Raw genomic sequence first — 18,226 nt, 5'->3', positions numbered from 1 at the left:
TTACAGCTATCTTTATTGAATGTAGTGACAATTACAGCTGTTGGCAGAGCAGAACTAATTTAATCTGTTTGGCTGCAGAAATTTGTGAAGGAGCCAAGAATGATTTCTGGAAAAAATTGTTAACCCTGAACACGCAATCCTGTAAGTTCCGGAGTGTGCTATCATCCCCTTATTGTTAAATATCAAATACCCTGATGCTAATGAATATGCAGGTTTTTTTAAAAGAACATAGGCAGTAGTGGGAGTGCAACATGTTGCATTTTGGCAACCCTGGGTTTGAATGAAGATTATGTATGTTAGGGAACAGACCTTTATAATTTTAGAGAAGATGAGCACTGCATGTGTGGGAAGCTACATCTAGGGGGGATTCTCTCTTTGAATCTTGTAAGGATCTGACTTTCTTCCTTTTGGGGGGGGGTGGTGGAAAAAGTTAACTCAGGATAGACAGACCCAAGCATTCACTGATAGTTGTATAAGGTATGTGTAGATGGTATATACCTTTTATTTTTCCTTACAAAGTCACATTATAACTTTCCTAACCTTGTCATGGAACAGCTTTGCTTACAAAACTGGGACTTTCCTGGTGGGCAGGTCATCACAGAATATTCATTACATTTGTATAAGAGGTGACAGCTTTGTTGGCACAGAACAAAATGTGAGGCTTGCAGTCCCTAGTCTAAGATTTAGATTTAGCAGGATTAAAAAAAGGATTCGACATTTATATGCATAGCAACTATCTTCAGAGTTGGACTTGTTATAACAAATATTAAAACAAACAAGCAAGAGGAGAGAGATTGAGAGAAAGAGAGACCTTCAAGCCTCAGGGAATAAACCAGATTCTTAGGAGGAGACTTTCCCTTGAATCAGGTTATTCTGTTGCAAGGTTTCTTTCTCTGAAGCAGCTCAGACTGGCCAGGCATGATGACAGGATACAGAACTATATGTGGCACTGGCCTGATCCAATATGGCAATTTCTGTGTTCCTGTTCTTCCCTAAGACATACTATTGCACACCTGCTCCTTTCCTTGTGCCTTCTTGGTGCCATAGAGTGGGAGTAAAAATGATGTCTTTCTATCTAATCTCTTTGGGAGCATGCCGGAAATGGACTTTTCCTACTTAGGGAGGATCAAGAAGCTTGCCAAGTTCTGCAGCAAGAGTTGAGAACTTGGAAAGCAGAAAGACGTGATCAGTTCCTCTGTTGTGCTTCTCTCTCCTATTTTGGCTTAATTCTACTTTCCCAAGAATTATAAAAAGGTGCAGTTAGGAGAATCACTTTCTCCCCCAACTCCCACTTCACTGGTCTTGCTTATCTGAGTAGTGGTTCTCATCATATGTATGTGACATCACTTCTTTAAAAATAAATTACCAGACTTTCTAAGACACATTGACAATGGCCAGTTTTTTTTATCCAATAACTTTGTCATATGTACGATTTGTTGGAATCTCTTGCCTTTGGTCTACAATTTTTCTCATATAAAATGCCAATTCTTACATCAGACCCCACAGTTGTGTGGGTACACTTTGTAAGACTTTTTAAACCATAGTTAAAAAGCCTGTAGGCCAGGGTAAGTGTAGATATCTAGAAAGTCATTAAGGGATGGTATTCTGATCTCTCCCTTAGTTGATGAGTTCCCATATCTTCAAAGAAAAAAAAACCATGGATCTAGAGGGCACAGAGTTAAATAATGTAATTTCTTTATTTGTACTGCCGTAATCTCTCCTTATGGGTTCTGACATCCTCCCTTTTGAATACTAGTCACTATGAATCACCTGCCTGAGTTCTAGTGCTGTGATACCTTTGGAATCTGTTAACTTATTCATGTGACAGTTTGAAACCAACAAAATACGTTTTAAAGTGCAGTTAGTGATGGGGAAATACATTGTAATATGAGAAAACAAATAAAAATCATCTCATTGATCTGCATGGCATTAGGGAGATAATATATCTTATGTTAGATTTATTTTTAAAGAGACTGCTCTAAATTCTGATGCTGGAGGAGAACAAATTATAGTCAATTTCCTATCCACTTTTCAGTAGGGGGTGACACAGTAATCTAGCTGTACAAGGGTTGCTTCTTGCTTATATTTACTCTCAGACTTCAGTGAGAGCTGTGTATCAATATTTGAGGGCAGAATCTGTTCTAAATGCTGAGTGAATATTCAGTGAACCAGAAGCAAATGTAAGGAAGTATAAGCAAGAAGCAAAGCTTGCACAGCTAAATGACTGTCTCATCATAATAAAAAGAGAGTAGGAAAAAACTTGTATTCCACTTTCCAACAATGAAATTTAGAAAATGAACTCTTAAAAGATCCATTAGGTACCTAATTCCTCAGATCAGTCATTTCTGTGTCCGTTTAGTCTCCTCTTTCCATTGACTTCAATAGGCGTTGAACATGAATATCTAAGACAGAGTTTGGCCCCTAAAATTGGTTATGCTGGTATCTCATCCCTCTTTAAAATTTTTCTTCCAATATAAAATATTTCAGATACAGAATATTGTCTATAAACAATAGACGTGGCTGTTACTAAAGTACTTTGATCTTCAACATTAAAGGACATTTCCTGAGAAATATCATTTAAATTTATATAAATGGAGGAAATGTGAAGTTGTTCTTTCTTTTACATTTTCATTTATCATTTCATCAGAGATGTGGCATAGAGAAATCCTTTCTCCGTGCTGGCAGTCACAAATTCCTGCCTGTGCTTTTTGTGCCTAATTAGCTGTTTCTGTTCAGTGCTTACTGTAAAATATTTCTTTATATTTCCTTGTCACTGCACATCAGCTTATGCCATGTTGAATAAGCTTTAAAGAAATGCTCTTTTGTGGCAGGTAACAAACATTGTAGGTCAAAAAAGATATGCTCTTCCTGTGGAGATGGATATCATAAGCCACCCTGATCACTCTTCCAGTCTGTAGCATTTAGTTCTTTGATGCTGTGTTGCTCATCACTTAACAATTACATCAATTACATCTGCTTTCCTAGTGGAGAAGCAATTGTGCAAACTGATTTTTTTCTTTCAAATAGATACTTTTTAAGACCTCTTAAAATCAAGTTCCTCAGAGTAGACAGGAGCCTGTAATGCCCTGGTGACACTTTTCAGAAGAGTAGGGGTTTACCACAGTGTCCTAGCCAGTAGTCCAATCTCCTTGACAGTGCTGTACAGTGTGCTGTGTTTGTCTGCATGTCAGTACTGGTGTATGTACATAATTTGGGTAGAGGTGCTGCAGCTAGAGGTGCTGGAGTTGCTGCCACACCTCCTGACTTGAAGTGGTTTCCATTATGTACAAGGTTTACAGTTTGGTTCAGTGGCTTTCAGCACCCCCACTATAAAGATTTTTCCAGCACCCCTGAATTTGGGAACCCCAGAGAGGAAAAGGTGCTATAGAGATGTCAGATATGATTATATTAAAACCTGCAGCTTTTAAGACTGAAAAAAAATGAGAATTCAACACAATTAACTTATATGTAAAAACAAATATAATTTTTTTCTTTTTAAACTTGACTTTTGGTCATGAACTTATTCAATATGTATGGTAATAGAACTTGTATGGAACACTTCCATTGACACAGCTTCTATTAATATTAGACTGAGATCAGCTTTGATATCCTACTGAGCTCAAGTAATTTAGACTTGATAAGTGTCATTGGAATTGTAAGAATTGTGTGAGCCCTCTCCATTGCTAGGTCTTTAGGAGTCAGTACAACGTAAATGCAGTTGAATGAGATGCTTCTGTTATCAAGTTTTTGCAGACTGTTTGTATCTGCAGTGCTGTCAATGGAGCATTCCAGTCTAATAGTAAAACTTCACTCCACTCACCACTACATTGACCAGGAAGCTTACTATAGTGATCTGGAACATGATGTCCAAATATTGTAGTGTGTTTGTAAAGGGTGTAACAACTTTTATTAAGTGTTTTTTAATTATGTAACATTGTGAAAGAAGAGAAACCCAGGTTTGGGCTGGAAGTCTGCATGTATTGTGGAGGAGACTTTCAGAGATACAAAGGGCTGGTAGGTGCCCAACTCAGTGAAATTCTGTGAGAGTTAGGTACCTAACTGTCTTTTGTGCCATTGACAGTTGTCCCCATAGTTTATAATGTATTTCTGGAAGAATGCAAGGTATAATGCATTTTTGGAAGAAACACAGTAACATCATAAGGCCCCTAATATCTAGAGGGCTAAACCTACTAGTCAGAGGTTGACACCCAGGATAAGGAGGCACCAGCAAGCAAGGTCCAGTGTTATCGACAGAAGCCTCTGGATTGTAGATGTTTGACAGGTTTCAAGTCCCAGTTAAGAGAAACCCAAGAAATACTAACAGTTGATCCTTGCTGTAACTACCATGATGATGGCCATCTTTGTTTAAAATGTATTTTTCATAGAGAAAAATCTCCATTGAGAATTATTTATATATTTGTTTTGGAAAAGTTTATCTTAAATGTTTCTCTGAAGGAAATATCCTGGATGTCTTGTGTGGATTTTCCAGAATGTGATCTTTACTGCAAATGCAGCATTTTATGTTTTTAATATGTAAAGGATTTTCCCATATAATTTCAAATAACTTTTACTGAAACAAAAGTGAAAATAAATATGCATATCTTTTTGGTTTTAGTAACCTTCAAATTATATCCAGGAAGCTATTATGGTTAGTTTAGCTGTTCAGAGATGATAAACCTTTTAATCCATTTGAGTGATAGCATTGATAGTTATTGAACCGTTAAGTCTAAAACCAAACTTGCTAAGTATGCTTTCAGCTAACAGGGCGATTTCATCATATTGTCAGGGGGCCTGTTATTTTAAAGTAATTATGTTGTATGTAACTAATGATGTGGTCCCGGAGGCAGGCTCATGCAAAAGAGATAATAGAAGTGTTGTGTTGTTGCGACACAATACCTACTGAATGTTAGATAACAGAGGTAAGAATTATGTCAAACTCAGGGCCCATTACTTACCCCTTATCAATCTATGTACATGTTCTTGTAATGTTCATGTACTTAAAAAATCGTTTTATCCCATTAATCATTCATTTAGAATATTCTTAGGAATTTTATTTAATTTCCACTAATATTGGTACTCGTTTATTTTAACACAATTTCCTTCAAAATATAAAGCCAAGTGGATATGCTTGTTTAATACTGTTTTATTTGCTTTTATGGCTTATTATATATAATGCACAACATGCAGATATCACAGAGTCATCTCCAGATTTGACATAACTGTTGGTTCTTTATCATGGAATATAATGCTGAAGTCCTTTATTTTTAGTTTTAGTAGGAATAGTTTTAATTTAGTAGGAATATTTTCATGGTGAGGAACCTTATTGAATGGTAGCAGGGGTACTGATGTATATGTGATATATATGTAGTGTATTGATGAATAAAATAGATAATTTATCTATATGAACGAGCTTAGATGTATTTTCATAGAAATGCCATTGAAAGTGGGACTACAGCAGACCAGTGACTTCACAGTTGCTGTATGTAGAGGGGTTGCCTCAGTGTTTACCATCATGTTTCTTGCTCTGTACCCCAAGATGGGGCCAAGTCTTGCAGTCCTTAATCACGCAAAATTCCCAGTGAAGTAAAAAAAATTGTTTTGTTTTCAAATATCTATTTTTCCCATTTTTGTTCCAATCCTTGTTTGTTCTAATATTTTCTCCCACTGCAAGTACATTTATTTAGATAAAAATCGACTGCTTAGTTTCATGGGGGATTCTGTTGGCCTTGTTCAATTGATTTTTAAAGATGTCTTGTTTTATTGTAACACCAGTATTTTTGCTTTTGAGCTTCTGGTTTGAATGAGCAGAAACACTCAGGGAAAAACATGGCAAACAGTACTAAATTTTGCATGCTTTTAAGGCAAAATTGTTAATCCCTCTGTCATTTCCTCTAGCTTGGGTGGGGAGAGGACTTAGGTCAGGGGTGGGCAAACTACGGCCTGGGGGCTGCATCTGGCCCTTCAGACATTTTAATCTGGCCCTCAAGCTCCCATTGGGGAGCAGGGTCCGGGGCTTGCCCTGATCCGGCACTTCAGCCAGGGAGCGGGGTCGGGGGCTTTCCCCATTCTGCACGTGCTGTGGCTCCATGTGGCTCCCGGAAGCAGTGGCATGTCTCCACTCCGTCTCCTACATATAGGGGCAGCCAGGGAGCTCCGCACGCCGCCCCTGCCCCAAGCACCGCCCTCGCAACTCCCATTGGCTGAGAACCGAACCCTTCAGTCCCAGCCCGGCACCCTCCTGCACTCCCAACCCTCATATCCAGCCCCACCCCAGAGCCTGCACCCCCAGCCGGAGCCCTCACCCACCTCCTGCACCCATGCCTCTGCCCCAGCTTGAAGCCCCCTCCCGTACCCTGAACTCCTCATTTCTAGTCCCACCCCAGAGCTTGCACCCCCAGCCGAAGCCTTCATCCCTTCCTGAACCCTGGCCCTCAATTTCTTGAGCATTCATGGCCCGCCATACAATTTCCATACCCAGATGTGGCCCTCAGGCCAAAAAGTTTGCCCACTCTGACTTAGGCCAAGACTCTGTTTCCTCTCCTCCATGACTTCCTCTCTACCAGTGGGCCACATGCTTCCTGCTGTCCTTGGGGGTTAGAGGACATATCTTAGTGACCTTTCTTAAGCCCCCTCCCCCTCAATGTCAAGATCGTGTGACGGCTGGTTCCCTCCCTCCGTCTTAGATTCTTCTAGGGTGGCTATCTGGCTTATCTTCATAGGGCTGGCAAGGTAGATTTCTCCCCCCCCCCCCCCACACACACAGAAAGATCTTGTGACAAGGGATGTGGGAGGAAGTGGGTGGCATCAGTCTTGGCTGAAACTTGTTTCTGGCTTACTAAAATGTTCTCAAACCTTTTGGCAAATCTGGGCAAAGTTTTAGGCTCATTACAACTCCCATTCCTTCTGGTAGGTCATTTGCTGCTGAGTTTCCAGTTCCTTAAAGGCGATTTATTTCACAAGGTTTTAATTTTTCTTTACACTGGCAAATTTTGTCTTTGATTAATGTACAAAGTGCTCCTCCCTGCTAATCTTTCTAGCATGTAGACGCATTAGTCAGTGATTACAAGTGTGTTGTATATATTTCATTGTGAAGACACCATTAAATGCAATACATACTCTATAATATAAACTCTGTTGAACAAACCTGGTGGCTGTAACTTTTAAAAAGTAGCAACCCCTCCCACCTGAGTAATTTCTGTGTAGGTTATTTTGTGACTCAATTCTTGGAAGTCTCACACTGTAGTGGTATGGTGGGGGCAGGAGTACATGAGCTTGGCCTCCTCAGTTAGCAGGATAAAGAGGCATGTATTCCACTCCTCTTTTCAGTATTGGCTTGAAAACCATAAGGTTCCTGAAACCAGGGAAGAAGTTTGTAATGCAGATCCAATGAAGTGTCTTGTCTTCTGTAAACCTGACACACATTTGTGTCTGATTCAAACCTTCTTATTCTGTTCCTTATTCTATAAATGGTACATCTGACACATAACTACCGGAAACCTTTAGTTTATGGTTTGACTGCTATGGTTTGTTTTACGGTGCATTACATTGAATTTGTCAGCCATTGTCTTATCTGACATTCCATGACCATCCCAGATATTTTCTAATACCTAAGGTTGCTAATGTTGAATGAGTGCTTTTACAACATGAGTACAGACTTGTTGGAATCTGTTTTTGCCTCCTACCCTCCCCAGGCTATAAATATTTTTCTCATAAACCATTGTTTTGTGATATTTCTTACCCAAATTTCCACACTTGTTGTTGTTACAAAATGTTGAGGGACCATATACCTTGTACCCAAACACATGCATATACTTCCCTCTAATTCATGATGAGTTCTTGGTCCTCTTTGCAATGTGTGCAATTCAAAGTGTGTGTGCGTATGTCCCTTGAACTTCTTTCAGGTAGAGCAGGTAGGCAGTTCCTCCCTTGTCCCAAATCCTTTGCATCTCTTCAGCACCAACAGTTTCAAACTCTCACAACCAGTGGTAATTTCCTGTCTCTTTTGCTGGCTCCCAGTGAGATAGTGAGTACACCATCTGGATCCAAATAGATTAGCACAGATTGGAGACCTAGACCTTGTAGTGGATGCATCTTATCCCTCTTTGGTTCAGCTGCTGAGTTCTACCAGGCTGTCTCCAAACTCTCACTGAGCTATAGTTGGCTCAGCCTTCAGATGGTGACTATGATACGTCATGCCAGGTGGTCTGCCCACTAGGAGAGCTTCCTGTATAGCTTCAAAAGAGCTACTGAGCATGTTTAGTGCTGCACCCCAGATTGTGGATGATTTTGCTTCCTCTGGTAGTGTCATTTTGCCCAACTCTGGCAAGTCTGTAAACATACAGAGTCCCCAAAAGTAAACCAATAACCTATATCTCCACCTCACTATTTCTTCCCTTATTTACACCACTAAATGCTGAAATGCATGAGTGAGGATAAACCATTTGGCTGTTATTCTGCATATGAGAATGTTGGCATGAGTACCACAGTTTCTCTTTTATGAAGAAACAAGTGTATCACTTTAATTGTATATAAACAAAAGCTCAGTTCAGTAATCCTTATTCTCATGGATGAGGCATTGAGAGAATTGGGTTCTGATCCTGGTTTGCTGTGTGACTGAGGCCTGGTCTACACTGGGGGGATAGTTGTAAGTTACGCAACTTAAGTTACGTGAATAACGTAGCTGAAGTCGACATACTTAGACCTACTCACCGCGGTGTCTTCACTGCGGTGAGTTGACTGCTGCCATTCCCCTGTTGACTCTGCCTGCGCCTCTCCCGGCAGTGGAGTACAGGAGTCGATGGGAGAGCGCTCGGAGACTAGACGCGATAAATCGACCCCCGCTGGATCGATTGCTGCCCGCCGATCTGGCGGGTAATAGAGACATACCCTAAAATAACATTTGAAAGAAAATCTCAAGCAGATTGCTGTGTTCATTGAAATAATACTATTGCCTTTAAACATTTAAATTTTTTGGTACTGTTATATATTGGATTGTAAGATTTAATAAAAATAGACTCTGTGGAGTTGTATCTTCTCATAAAAAGAACTGGTACATCTTGCATTATTTTATTTTTAGGTATGTGTCTTTCACAAGTTGCTGCAAAATTATTGACAAGGGTTGTCACTTTCACTGCTGTTTCAAAAGATAACATGTCTAGGCTATGGTGAAAATAAATTACAGCCCCTTATCTAGAAAAAAACATCTTCTAATGCTGCTGGTACACAGAAGTGGGGCTATGCAGCTACTGAGGCTTCTCCCTCAAGTGGTTATTTCTCCCGCACTGATGTAGTTTTTTTTTTTTAATTGCTTGTGACTGCTCTCCCTTCTTCAGTTAGGAGACCTAGCCCATGGATAAATCAATTGCTATTTGCTCTGAGCATTCTACAGAGGGAGTGTGGAAGTGGAAAATTATTCCCTAATTAACAGCCAAGGAATAATTTTAACGAGGAGGCCTGTCAGCCTGAAAACAGAACTCCTTGTGTTAGGGTTACCATACGTCCGGCTTTTCCCGGACATGTCCGGCTTTTCGGCAATCAAACCCCCGTCCGGGGGGAATTGCCAAAAAGCCGAACATGTCCGGGAAAAATACCGGCCGGGCACTTCCTCTCCCGCGGCTGCTCTGCTCCTCCCCTGACTCAGACTTCGGCTCTGTTTAAGAGCCAAGCTGCCCGAGCCAGCGCTACCAGCTTTGGGCAGCCCCCATGCCTCCGGACCCGAAGCCGCTGGCTGGGTACTTCCCTTCCCGGGCTCCAGCTGCTCTGCTCCGGTGGCTGGGGTCCGGAGGCACGGGGGCTGCCCGAAGCCGGTAGCGCTCGGGCAGCTTGGCTCTTAAACAGAGCCGAAGTCTGAGTCAGGGGAGGAGCAGAGCAGCCGCGGGAGAGGAAGTGCCCGGCTGGGGGCGCAGGGTCCGGAGGCAAGGGGGCTGCCGAAGCCCGAGCGCTACCGGCTTCATGGTTTGCCGGGCAGCCTCCAGACCCTGCGCCCCCGGCCGGGCGCTTCCCCTCCCGGGCTCCAGCTGCTCTGATCCTCCCTTGACTCTTCGGCTCTGTTTAAGAGCCAAGCTGCTCGAGCCAGCGCTACTGGCTTCGGGCAGCCCCTATGCCTCTGGACCCCGAGCCGCCGGCTGGGTACTTCCCTTCCCGGGCTCCAGCTGCTCTGCTCCGGCGGCTCGGGGTCCGGAGGCAAGGGGGCTGCCCGAAGCCGGTAGCGCTCGGGCAGCTTGGCTCTTAAACAGAGCCAAAGAGTCAGGGGAGGAGCAGAGCAGCTGGAGCCCGGGAGAGAAAGTGCCTGGCCGGGGGCGCAGGGTCCAGAGGCATAGGGGCTGCCCAAAGCCCGAGCGCTACCGGCTTCATGGTTTGCCGGGCAGCCTCCAGACCCTGTGCCCCCGGCTGGTCGCTTCCCCTCCCGGGCTCCAGCTGCGCTGGGGAAGCGCCGGCCGGGGGCGCAGGGTCTGGGGGCTGCCTGGCAAACCGTGAAGCCGGTAGCGCTTGGGCAGCCCTTTTCGCGTGGCTGGGAGGGAGGAGGGGGAGTTAGGGCGGGGACTTTGGGGAATGGGCGGAGTTAGGGCAGGGAAGGGGCGGAGTTGGGGCGGGGCCAGGGCCCCGTGGAGTGTCCTCTTTTTTTATTTTTTAAAATATGGTAACCCTACCTTGTGTGACAGCTGTGTTTTGTTGCTCAACTGTGGACAATAATAGTTCATTGGGCTACAGATTCTCCCAATTGCCTTTTCATTTTCTGTTTTGTGCATGTGTGTGTATTAGTGGGGATTATTAATGAGAAGTGGTTATTGGGGTTGCTAAAAGGAAGTGGCCCCTCCCACCCCTGGAAGTCTGGTCTGAAGCTGAGTTGAGACTATGTGGAGTAGGGCCTGAAGAGGATACAGTCCACAATGTATAGAGGGAGTAGTGGAGTCAAGGAAGCGAATGCTTACTTGATAAAACTTTCTCCAGTCCCAGGCATTAGTGCAATTCCTCAGCACTGTGGACAATAATAGTTCATTGGGCTACAGATTCTCCCAATTGCCTTTTCATTTTCTATTTTGTGCATGTGTGTGTATTAGTGGGGATTACCAATACTCAGCAGAGTATGACGCAGAAGTGCAAATCATTGGTAGCTATAGCTGTATTCAGGCAAATTGAATCTCTGATTCCATCCTAAAAATCAGGATCGTTCCATCAAGCTAATTTGCCACTTGATAAATTGGGAACTAGTTCTCAATTGTGCAAAAATTACTATAAAATCATAATTGTATAACCCCCCACTGTGTAATTATGGTCCATTTTGATAATATTATTTGGGGTGTAAACACAGTGCATGCATTTACAGTAAATCTCTGCAACTACACTTCCAATTAATTCTTTTTAATGAAAATACTTGGTATATTGCAAATTGATTGCTTTTCTAAGTTCAATGCTGTGGTAATTTTTCTTTTAGCACCTAAAGAGTTTAGTCCACTCTTATACACTAATTGCTTACAATTTTTTTAAAACTGGAGCCATTTTAAAGCTCACTTAAACTTGGTAACTTCTTAGTTTTTCTCTTTGCCAACATAAAATTAGCTTAAACAAATTATGCTCAACAAAATTCCTCTCTTTAGGCCTTGGATAACACTATTTCAGTCTAAAGATAATTTTAATGACTGAATTACAAACCATCTGAAAATAATGGTTTAATAGAGGTGCTAGCTAACCCTTAGAAATGGTAATATTGCAGTGGGTTTTGCTATACATATATAATGGCAAAAATAATCACAAGCTTCCAAAGTATACCACAAAGCAGTTGGTAATTACATGCCTGTACACTAACAATATTATTTGTTTTTTTTTCTCTAGTTTCTCTGCTTGAAGAATATAAGAACATTCCTTTCAGCATGTTGCGAGATATTTGGGATGAAGAAAAGTGAACTTTTTGAAGCATTTGATTTGTTTGATGTGCGAGATTTTGGAAAGGTAATTTAAAATTTCTTGTTTACTAATATCTTCTTTTTTGGCTGGATAAAGTGGTTATTTGGTAATGCTTGCCATTAGTTTTATATAGCAACTACCTTGATGCAAAAGAGAGGTTTGGTCTGGTTTTGTTTTTTTCACACTTGTGTTGTATTTTTCTTTTCTTTAAGTCATAGTTGACAGAGGCCACCTGCCTGGGTGTTTTAACCATTGTGTCCTTTAGATCTGCTCAGAGCAGACAACCCAGTGGCTAGAATTGCAGTGGCCAATGTACACTAGCACTTCCCATCATTGGTGCTACTGGTGATGCACTAGTGCTAGCACTGCTGGAAGACTTTAGGGGAAAAATGCAGTGTAGGAGAGGCCAAAGAGGTCAAACACCTGATGTTCTACTGATGGAGTCACCTCTTGGTTCCTCTCTTGGTTTGGCTTGCTCACAAGGGCTGTTCTGTTGGGAGCAAGTTACAGGCAGAAAAGTAGCAATGTTATGGGGCACTGAAGGACTATACAGTGGATTGGTGTCCTAAGGGAAAATGTACACAGCTGGAGGAACAGGGAGTAGCAGTGGTGGGTGATGAGAAGAGGAGTCTGGGCTGACTGTAAAGTCAAGTCATTTGGCGCTCCATATCTTTTGGGGGAGCCTCCTATCCCATGCAGGCTCTCAAGCTCTTGGAGTGACTCTACCTTCCTCTCCAGCAGTGGGACTTAGGAGGGGGGAAACAGTAACTCTCAGACCCTTCTTCCCCACTCCCTTGTGGTGAAGGGAAAGGAGTGGTAGGCAACTCCAGACTTGAATTCTGTTCCCCCACTTCTAGTTGCTTGAAGCTGCTGTCTTGTCTGTGGGCCTGCAAATTGTAAGGCTTGGCACTTAGAGGAGTAATGGGAAGAAGAAAAGGATGATAAGAGTGCCTAAGCATGGGGAGGGAGAGAAAAGTGAGGTTTTTGTATGAACAACAGGTGGTAACAGTAGTCAGATGACCTGACAGTGGAAGTGGGATGTCCCTAACCTGCAGCATCACCGTCTTTGCACCTATAATTTTTTTCATTGTCTAGACTGGCAGAAATGGATGTACATTTAGTACAGACACTCTGCCTTTTCTCCAATATTTTCAAACCAGACTATCAGACAGCAGGAACATGCTGTGGCAGGCAAATGTCCTGGTGTTCAGGACTACGGTCTGTGGGAACAAATCTGTTACGTACAGTTAGTGTGTCATAATGGATATCCCAATTGCATGACAGGACAAGCAGTCTCTGAAGTCTGAGGAAAGGATATAATTGCCAACTGTGGTCCACAAATAGCAGGTTCATTTTAATAAGAAATACAGACATTAAGATTGTATACAATGGAATTGTTTGAGCAAAGCCCTCTTTTGATGATTACATCTGAATGAACACTACATGCGGGTCTATGCCAATGTTCTAATAGGCAATTTAATGCCAAGACAGGTCAGTTTGGTTATAATTAGCACTCCCACTAGCTACTACATTCTCTACCTGTGCCACTCACAAAGGTGCAATTTGTGTTCTGCCTTTCAAAAACCAAATAAACCCTTTTTGTCTGGTCCTTACAACTGAATGTTCATTGTTCAGTATAAATGAGGCCCAATTTATCACCATATGTAGGACCTGGCTTTTGGCAAGTATGGTTTGATAGATTCATGTAGCCAAATGATCACTGAAAATACTAATCTACATAACATAGTTCCACCATATTGGCTCTTCATGTACCTTTGGATTTCTTATGTTTTTTCTACATTTTTTGCCCTAAAGCACACATTACAAGTAGTCTTCCTTTTGCTTGCTTTCTAGAAGCACATATACCTTACTATTTGGTGATGGAAGGACTTCTGTGCACAGGCGAAGTAGATATGACCAAAGGGATAGGTATTTAGTATAGGAGGAGGGTGGGAAAGAGAGAAGGTGAGGGTGAATGAGAGACAGAGAATAGAGGGGCAATGAAGTAAAAGAAGGGGCATGAGAGAGGGGGAAAAAGAGGGTTGGGAACTGTGGGAAGAGGATAGATGAGGGAAGATAACGGGTCAGAAGGATGTGAGAGATATGGGGTTAGGCTGGTTGAACAGAAGGAAGGAAGGTGCTCCAAGTGTAGATATATCCATAGTTAAAAGGGGGAGGGATAGCTCAGTGGTTTGAGCATTGGCCTGCTAAACCCAGGGTTGTGAGCTCAATCCTTGAGGGGGCCACTTAGGGATCTGGTGCAAAATCAGTACTTGGTCCTGCTAGTGAAGGCAGGGTGCTGGACTCAATGACCTTCAAGGTCCCTTCCAATTCTAGGAGATAGGATATCTCTATTAATTTATTTAATTTAATTTAATTTAATTTAAAAATAGTGGTGGGGTGCCACGAGCCAGGGGCCATTCCAGTCTGGAACTGCTTGACAACTCGGGCATCTTTTTTTTTTTTTTTTTTTTTCAAACAATTTTAAGATTTAACTCCCTCACCCTCCTTGTCTGTTTAACATGTGACAAAGCTCCAAAGTACCATTTTTACTGCTATGAGACTGAGACACAATGATGATTAGTTACTGTGGGCTACTCTGAATTATAAAGACCTATGTATGTAAACCTGTGATTAGTTTTTCTGTGTGCAAAAGCTGGCTTTCTCTAGTGTATTGTTTGTAACCTCCTACATACTTGTCTGCAATCTGCCGTTGCCAGCATGTATTCAGCACGGATTTCTACTTCTGAGTCAGTGCATCACTCCCCTAGTTTAACAGAAGAGCCTATAATTATCTACAGACCATGCCATATTAAAAATATTCCAAATCAGAACAAATATCACAGTAATAATTTCCCCTTTTTAATATCTGAAGATACAATATTTCCATTACGTTTTATACACTGCACTTTGTAATAGACAGGAGGCCTGATTCTTATTTCCACTAAGGCCCCTTTAAGCTGCCTAAGTGATGTAAAGAGACCTTCGTGTAAATAAGAACCAAGCCCAAGGGGTTGCTTTCTGGTCCTGGTGATTGAAGTGGCTCACTGAGCATAGCTAACTACTTCTGTTTGATCGTTTGTGCAATATAAAGAGATTGGCAAACCAAGAAGTTCCACCTGTCCTTTTATGCTACTGTACATTTTTTGCCATACTAGGAATAGTTAAGATATAGCATTGTACTTCCAGTCTTTTGCTTTCAAACTTGTTATATTGCCTATTCAAAAATACCAAAGATTTTTTCTTGGTTCTGTGAACAGCAGAGGAATTAAAACAAAAAGTCTTTTAACAGCTACTGTTGCAGTGACTGCTCTACCAGGTATTCAGTTGTTTGCTATAATTTTAGGGTCCTTATCTAGACCGTTGTGTCAAGCCTTTGCTACTTGTTTAAATAGGCTAAAAACTGCTTTATGATAGAGTAACATTACTGTTGATTTCTAGTTAGTTGTTGAGAGAGATCCTGGTTCACATAGTTACTCTAATATGACCATAAAGACCGGGCCTGATTTTTAAGACAGCCACTAATCTTGAAGGAAAATGTTTGCAGATTCAGTTAGTTACTGGTGCAACATTGTACCTGTGAAGTAACACGAGGGATTGAGGCCTGTCTCAAAAATGTAGCTCACAATGTACAATGGCTATTTGACACATGGCTTTTGTGGTTTGTGCTTTGTAAAGTTTTGTGTTCCAAAATAAACTTTTATCTTATGTAAAACTGAAATAGAATAATGTAAGCTGGCATTTGCAGAGATACTATCTCTTTCATGAAAGTTTTTAACTATTGCATTTCTCTTCTCCCAACACAAAATTAGCCTTAATACTACATCATTTCTTTTATGTATATATTGTAGTGAACAACATGTGCTAGGTGCTGTCCAACATATAGGAAGGAAGAGATAATTCCTGTCTTTACAGTATTTGACAATTTCATTGTCTGTGCTGCTCAGTGTCAGGGGCCTAACAATGTCTTAAAAGTCAGTAATTCCTGCTGTGCATGCATGCAAACATGCTTCTATAGTCTTAGTCAGATTAGTGACTAGTGACAAAGGCACATGGGGTTATTTAATGAGACTTGCCTCCCTTGAGTAATAACAGCTGTTTGAGCAAAAGTGGTGCTGCTAAACCAAACAGCAAAGATAATGTAATACTTGCAGTGGCTTTGTGTGATGGGCATCTTTTCAGCTTCACCATTACTCTGTTTGTAGTTCATCTATTTTCACTGCATGCAGGAATGAAAGCTTGTCACACGTGACTTGAGGTTGCTGTGTGCTCTCTCTAATGGTAGAGAAATTGACTTGTGTTTAACTAGGCTCTTTAAATGCCTGGGGACATAGTCGACTTTCTAGAGCAGATAGTGAATTTGAAACCATTAAAAAGGAGTGGAGCACTGGAAAAATATCACATATAGTGTAATCTCAGGGTTGTAAAATGTGTAGGAGAGTATAACATAGTGTGAGATTTGAGCTAACAAGACTAACAGAATATGCTTTATTGGTTTGGAAACGTCTCCAGTTACTAGAAGCAGTGGTGATGAGAAGGAAGCTTTCCTCTGATTAGTTTGATTTTTCTGTGGTCAAACCAATTTTCTTAAATTAATTATTTTTTCTATATATAAAAAAATGTTTGTATACATTCCCAACCCTACAGTCTTTACTCCCACAAATCCTTTTGTGAATTCAGTAGGAGTTAGGCACGTGCAAAGGGCTACAAGATAAGCACCACTGGATTTTCCAGTTAGTCATCAACTAAAAAAATTCCATTATGTTTTCTTTATTTTAAGAACCATTTTCTGAATCATTCTCCCTGCACATGTACATATTTAATAGGTGTTTTGTGCACAAACAGAGAGAAGGTTGGTAGTGGTGTGATCACTCTAGTTTTGAGAAGATTTCTAGTTTAAAGAGGATCTTTTGGACCACAGGCATTTTCCAGACTGCTGGCCAAATGAGTGATTAGGTGGATGTGTGTATATTTCCACAGCTTCTAATGCACTAAAATCTTAAAGTAGATATTTGAGTTGGAAGAAACTGTAGTGTAACGCTGACCAATGCTTAATGCTTTTAAGGGGCTAAATTCAGATGTATAAGTGAGGGCAACTCCACAAGCCCCACGTGTCTTGATTTTCACAAACTCCTTTTATTTAAGGAACCACTCTGGAAACCACATACTGTACAATCACAGATGTATTGAGTTTTTGTTGCTTGTACTGCAATTATATTTTTATAGTTGTTGAATTTTAAATGTATTGTAATAGAAAAAATGTAGTCCGTTTTATACTATGGGTTTCCATTTAAGCAAACAAATTAGGAAGAACATGTCAGATGCAAATGAATAATTGATTCTAAAGAAAGGGATAAAAAGAGGAGGAACAAAAAGGAGACCTGGTGATTAGCATTTGAAATATTCCACAGTTATGCAGTTATTTTATTAAGATCCTATTTTTTAAAATAAGTGGTGGGATATGACTTGTATGTCTAGTATTGCCTTTTTGTCCTCCCATGGAAAAAAAGGTTTTATAGTTTTGATCTTTTCCCTCTTGTAAGTTTCAAGTCTTTCCCCTTGGTTAGACAATGGCAGCCACAGATGGTGAGTGCTAGCTGTAGCTGGATACTTCCTCCATGTTTTCTTCCCCATATAGCTATAAACTCCAGTAGCAGATGTAGTGCTGTCAGGGGCAGCCTGCATCCAATCCTTTAGTATACCAGGCTGTAAGTACAGTACTTTAAAAAACTATTTGGTGCTTTTTAACTACGGTGAACAGTTGTTACAAACTGTTAGGTATAACAGTAAAACTAACACAGGTAGGAGCAAGTGAACTGTTTTTTGAACCCACTATGACATAATGAGATTGGAAATTTGACTTGAACCCTAATGTTATTGAACTTGTGTTCTGCTTTGCAGTGACTGTGTGTGTGAGAGAGAGAGTGAGAGAGAGTGTGAGTAGTGAGGGGAATGGAGATTAAAGTTCCTAAGGAAAAAGTTATGTGGATGAAGCAGAGAGTGAACAGCATGAAAAACATATACCGATGCGTTAATACTGGGATCAAGGTGAGGGGAGTATTCCAAATACATAGCACAGATTTCCCTTTATTATTTTTTAAACTGAATCTGCCTTGAGGGGGGAAGGATTTTAAATTGCAGGAAAAAAAGAAGGTTCTTGAACTAGTTCAACAAAATCAGAAAAAAATAAGTTGAGACAGTTGCCAAGCCTCAAACTCCACGAGATTCATCCATTTCTAATCACAACTACCTATTCTTCTAGTAGATTTCAGTGCTGTGTATAGCTTGCTGATGAAGCATGAAAACCTCCACCCCCACACAC

At 41.1% G+C, this 18,226-nt stretch overlaps 1 protein-coding gene across 6 annotated transcripts in view; it reads left to right on the top strand.

Moving 5' to 3' along the window:
* VAV3 (vav guanine nucleotide exchange factor 3) overlaps window positions 1–18,226 on the top strand; it is a 258,222-nt gene that overhangs the window by 41,160 nt on the left and 198,836 nt on the right. For all 6 annotated transcript variants that reach the window (XR_010589723.1, XR_010589724.1, XR_010589721.1 and 3 more), the window contains exon 2: window positions 11,833–11,949. Coding sequence is in view for 2 of the 6 variants with exons in the window: in XM_065554296.1 (XP_065410368.1) it covers window positions 11,833–11,949 (117 nt within the window). In the remaining 4 variants the exon portion in view is untranslated. The remainder of the gene's footprint in view (window positions 1–11,832; window positions 11,950–18,226) is intronic.

Source organism: Chrysemys picta, chromosome 8 (genome assembly GCF_011386835.1).
Source record: "Chrysemys picta bellii isolate R12L10 chromosome 8, ASM1138683v2, whole genome shotgun sequence".
In the NCBI taxonomy this organism is placed as follows: Eukaryota; Metazoa; Chordata; order Testudines; family Emydidae; genus Chrysemys; species Chrysemys picta.
Note: the sequence above shows the minus strand (reverse complement) of the source record. Positions and strands in the feature narration are given on the sequence as shown.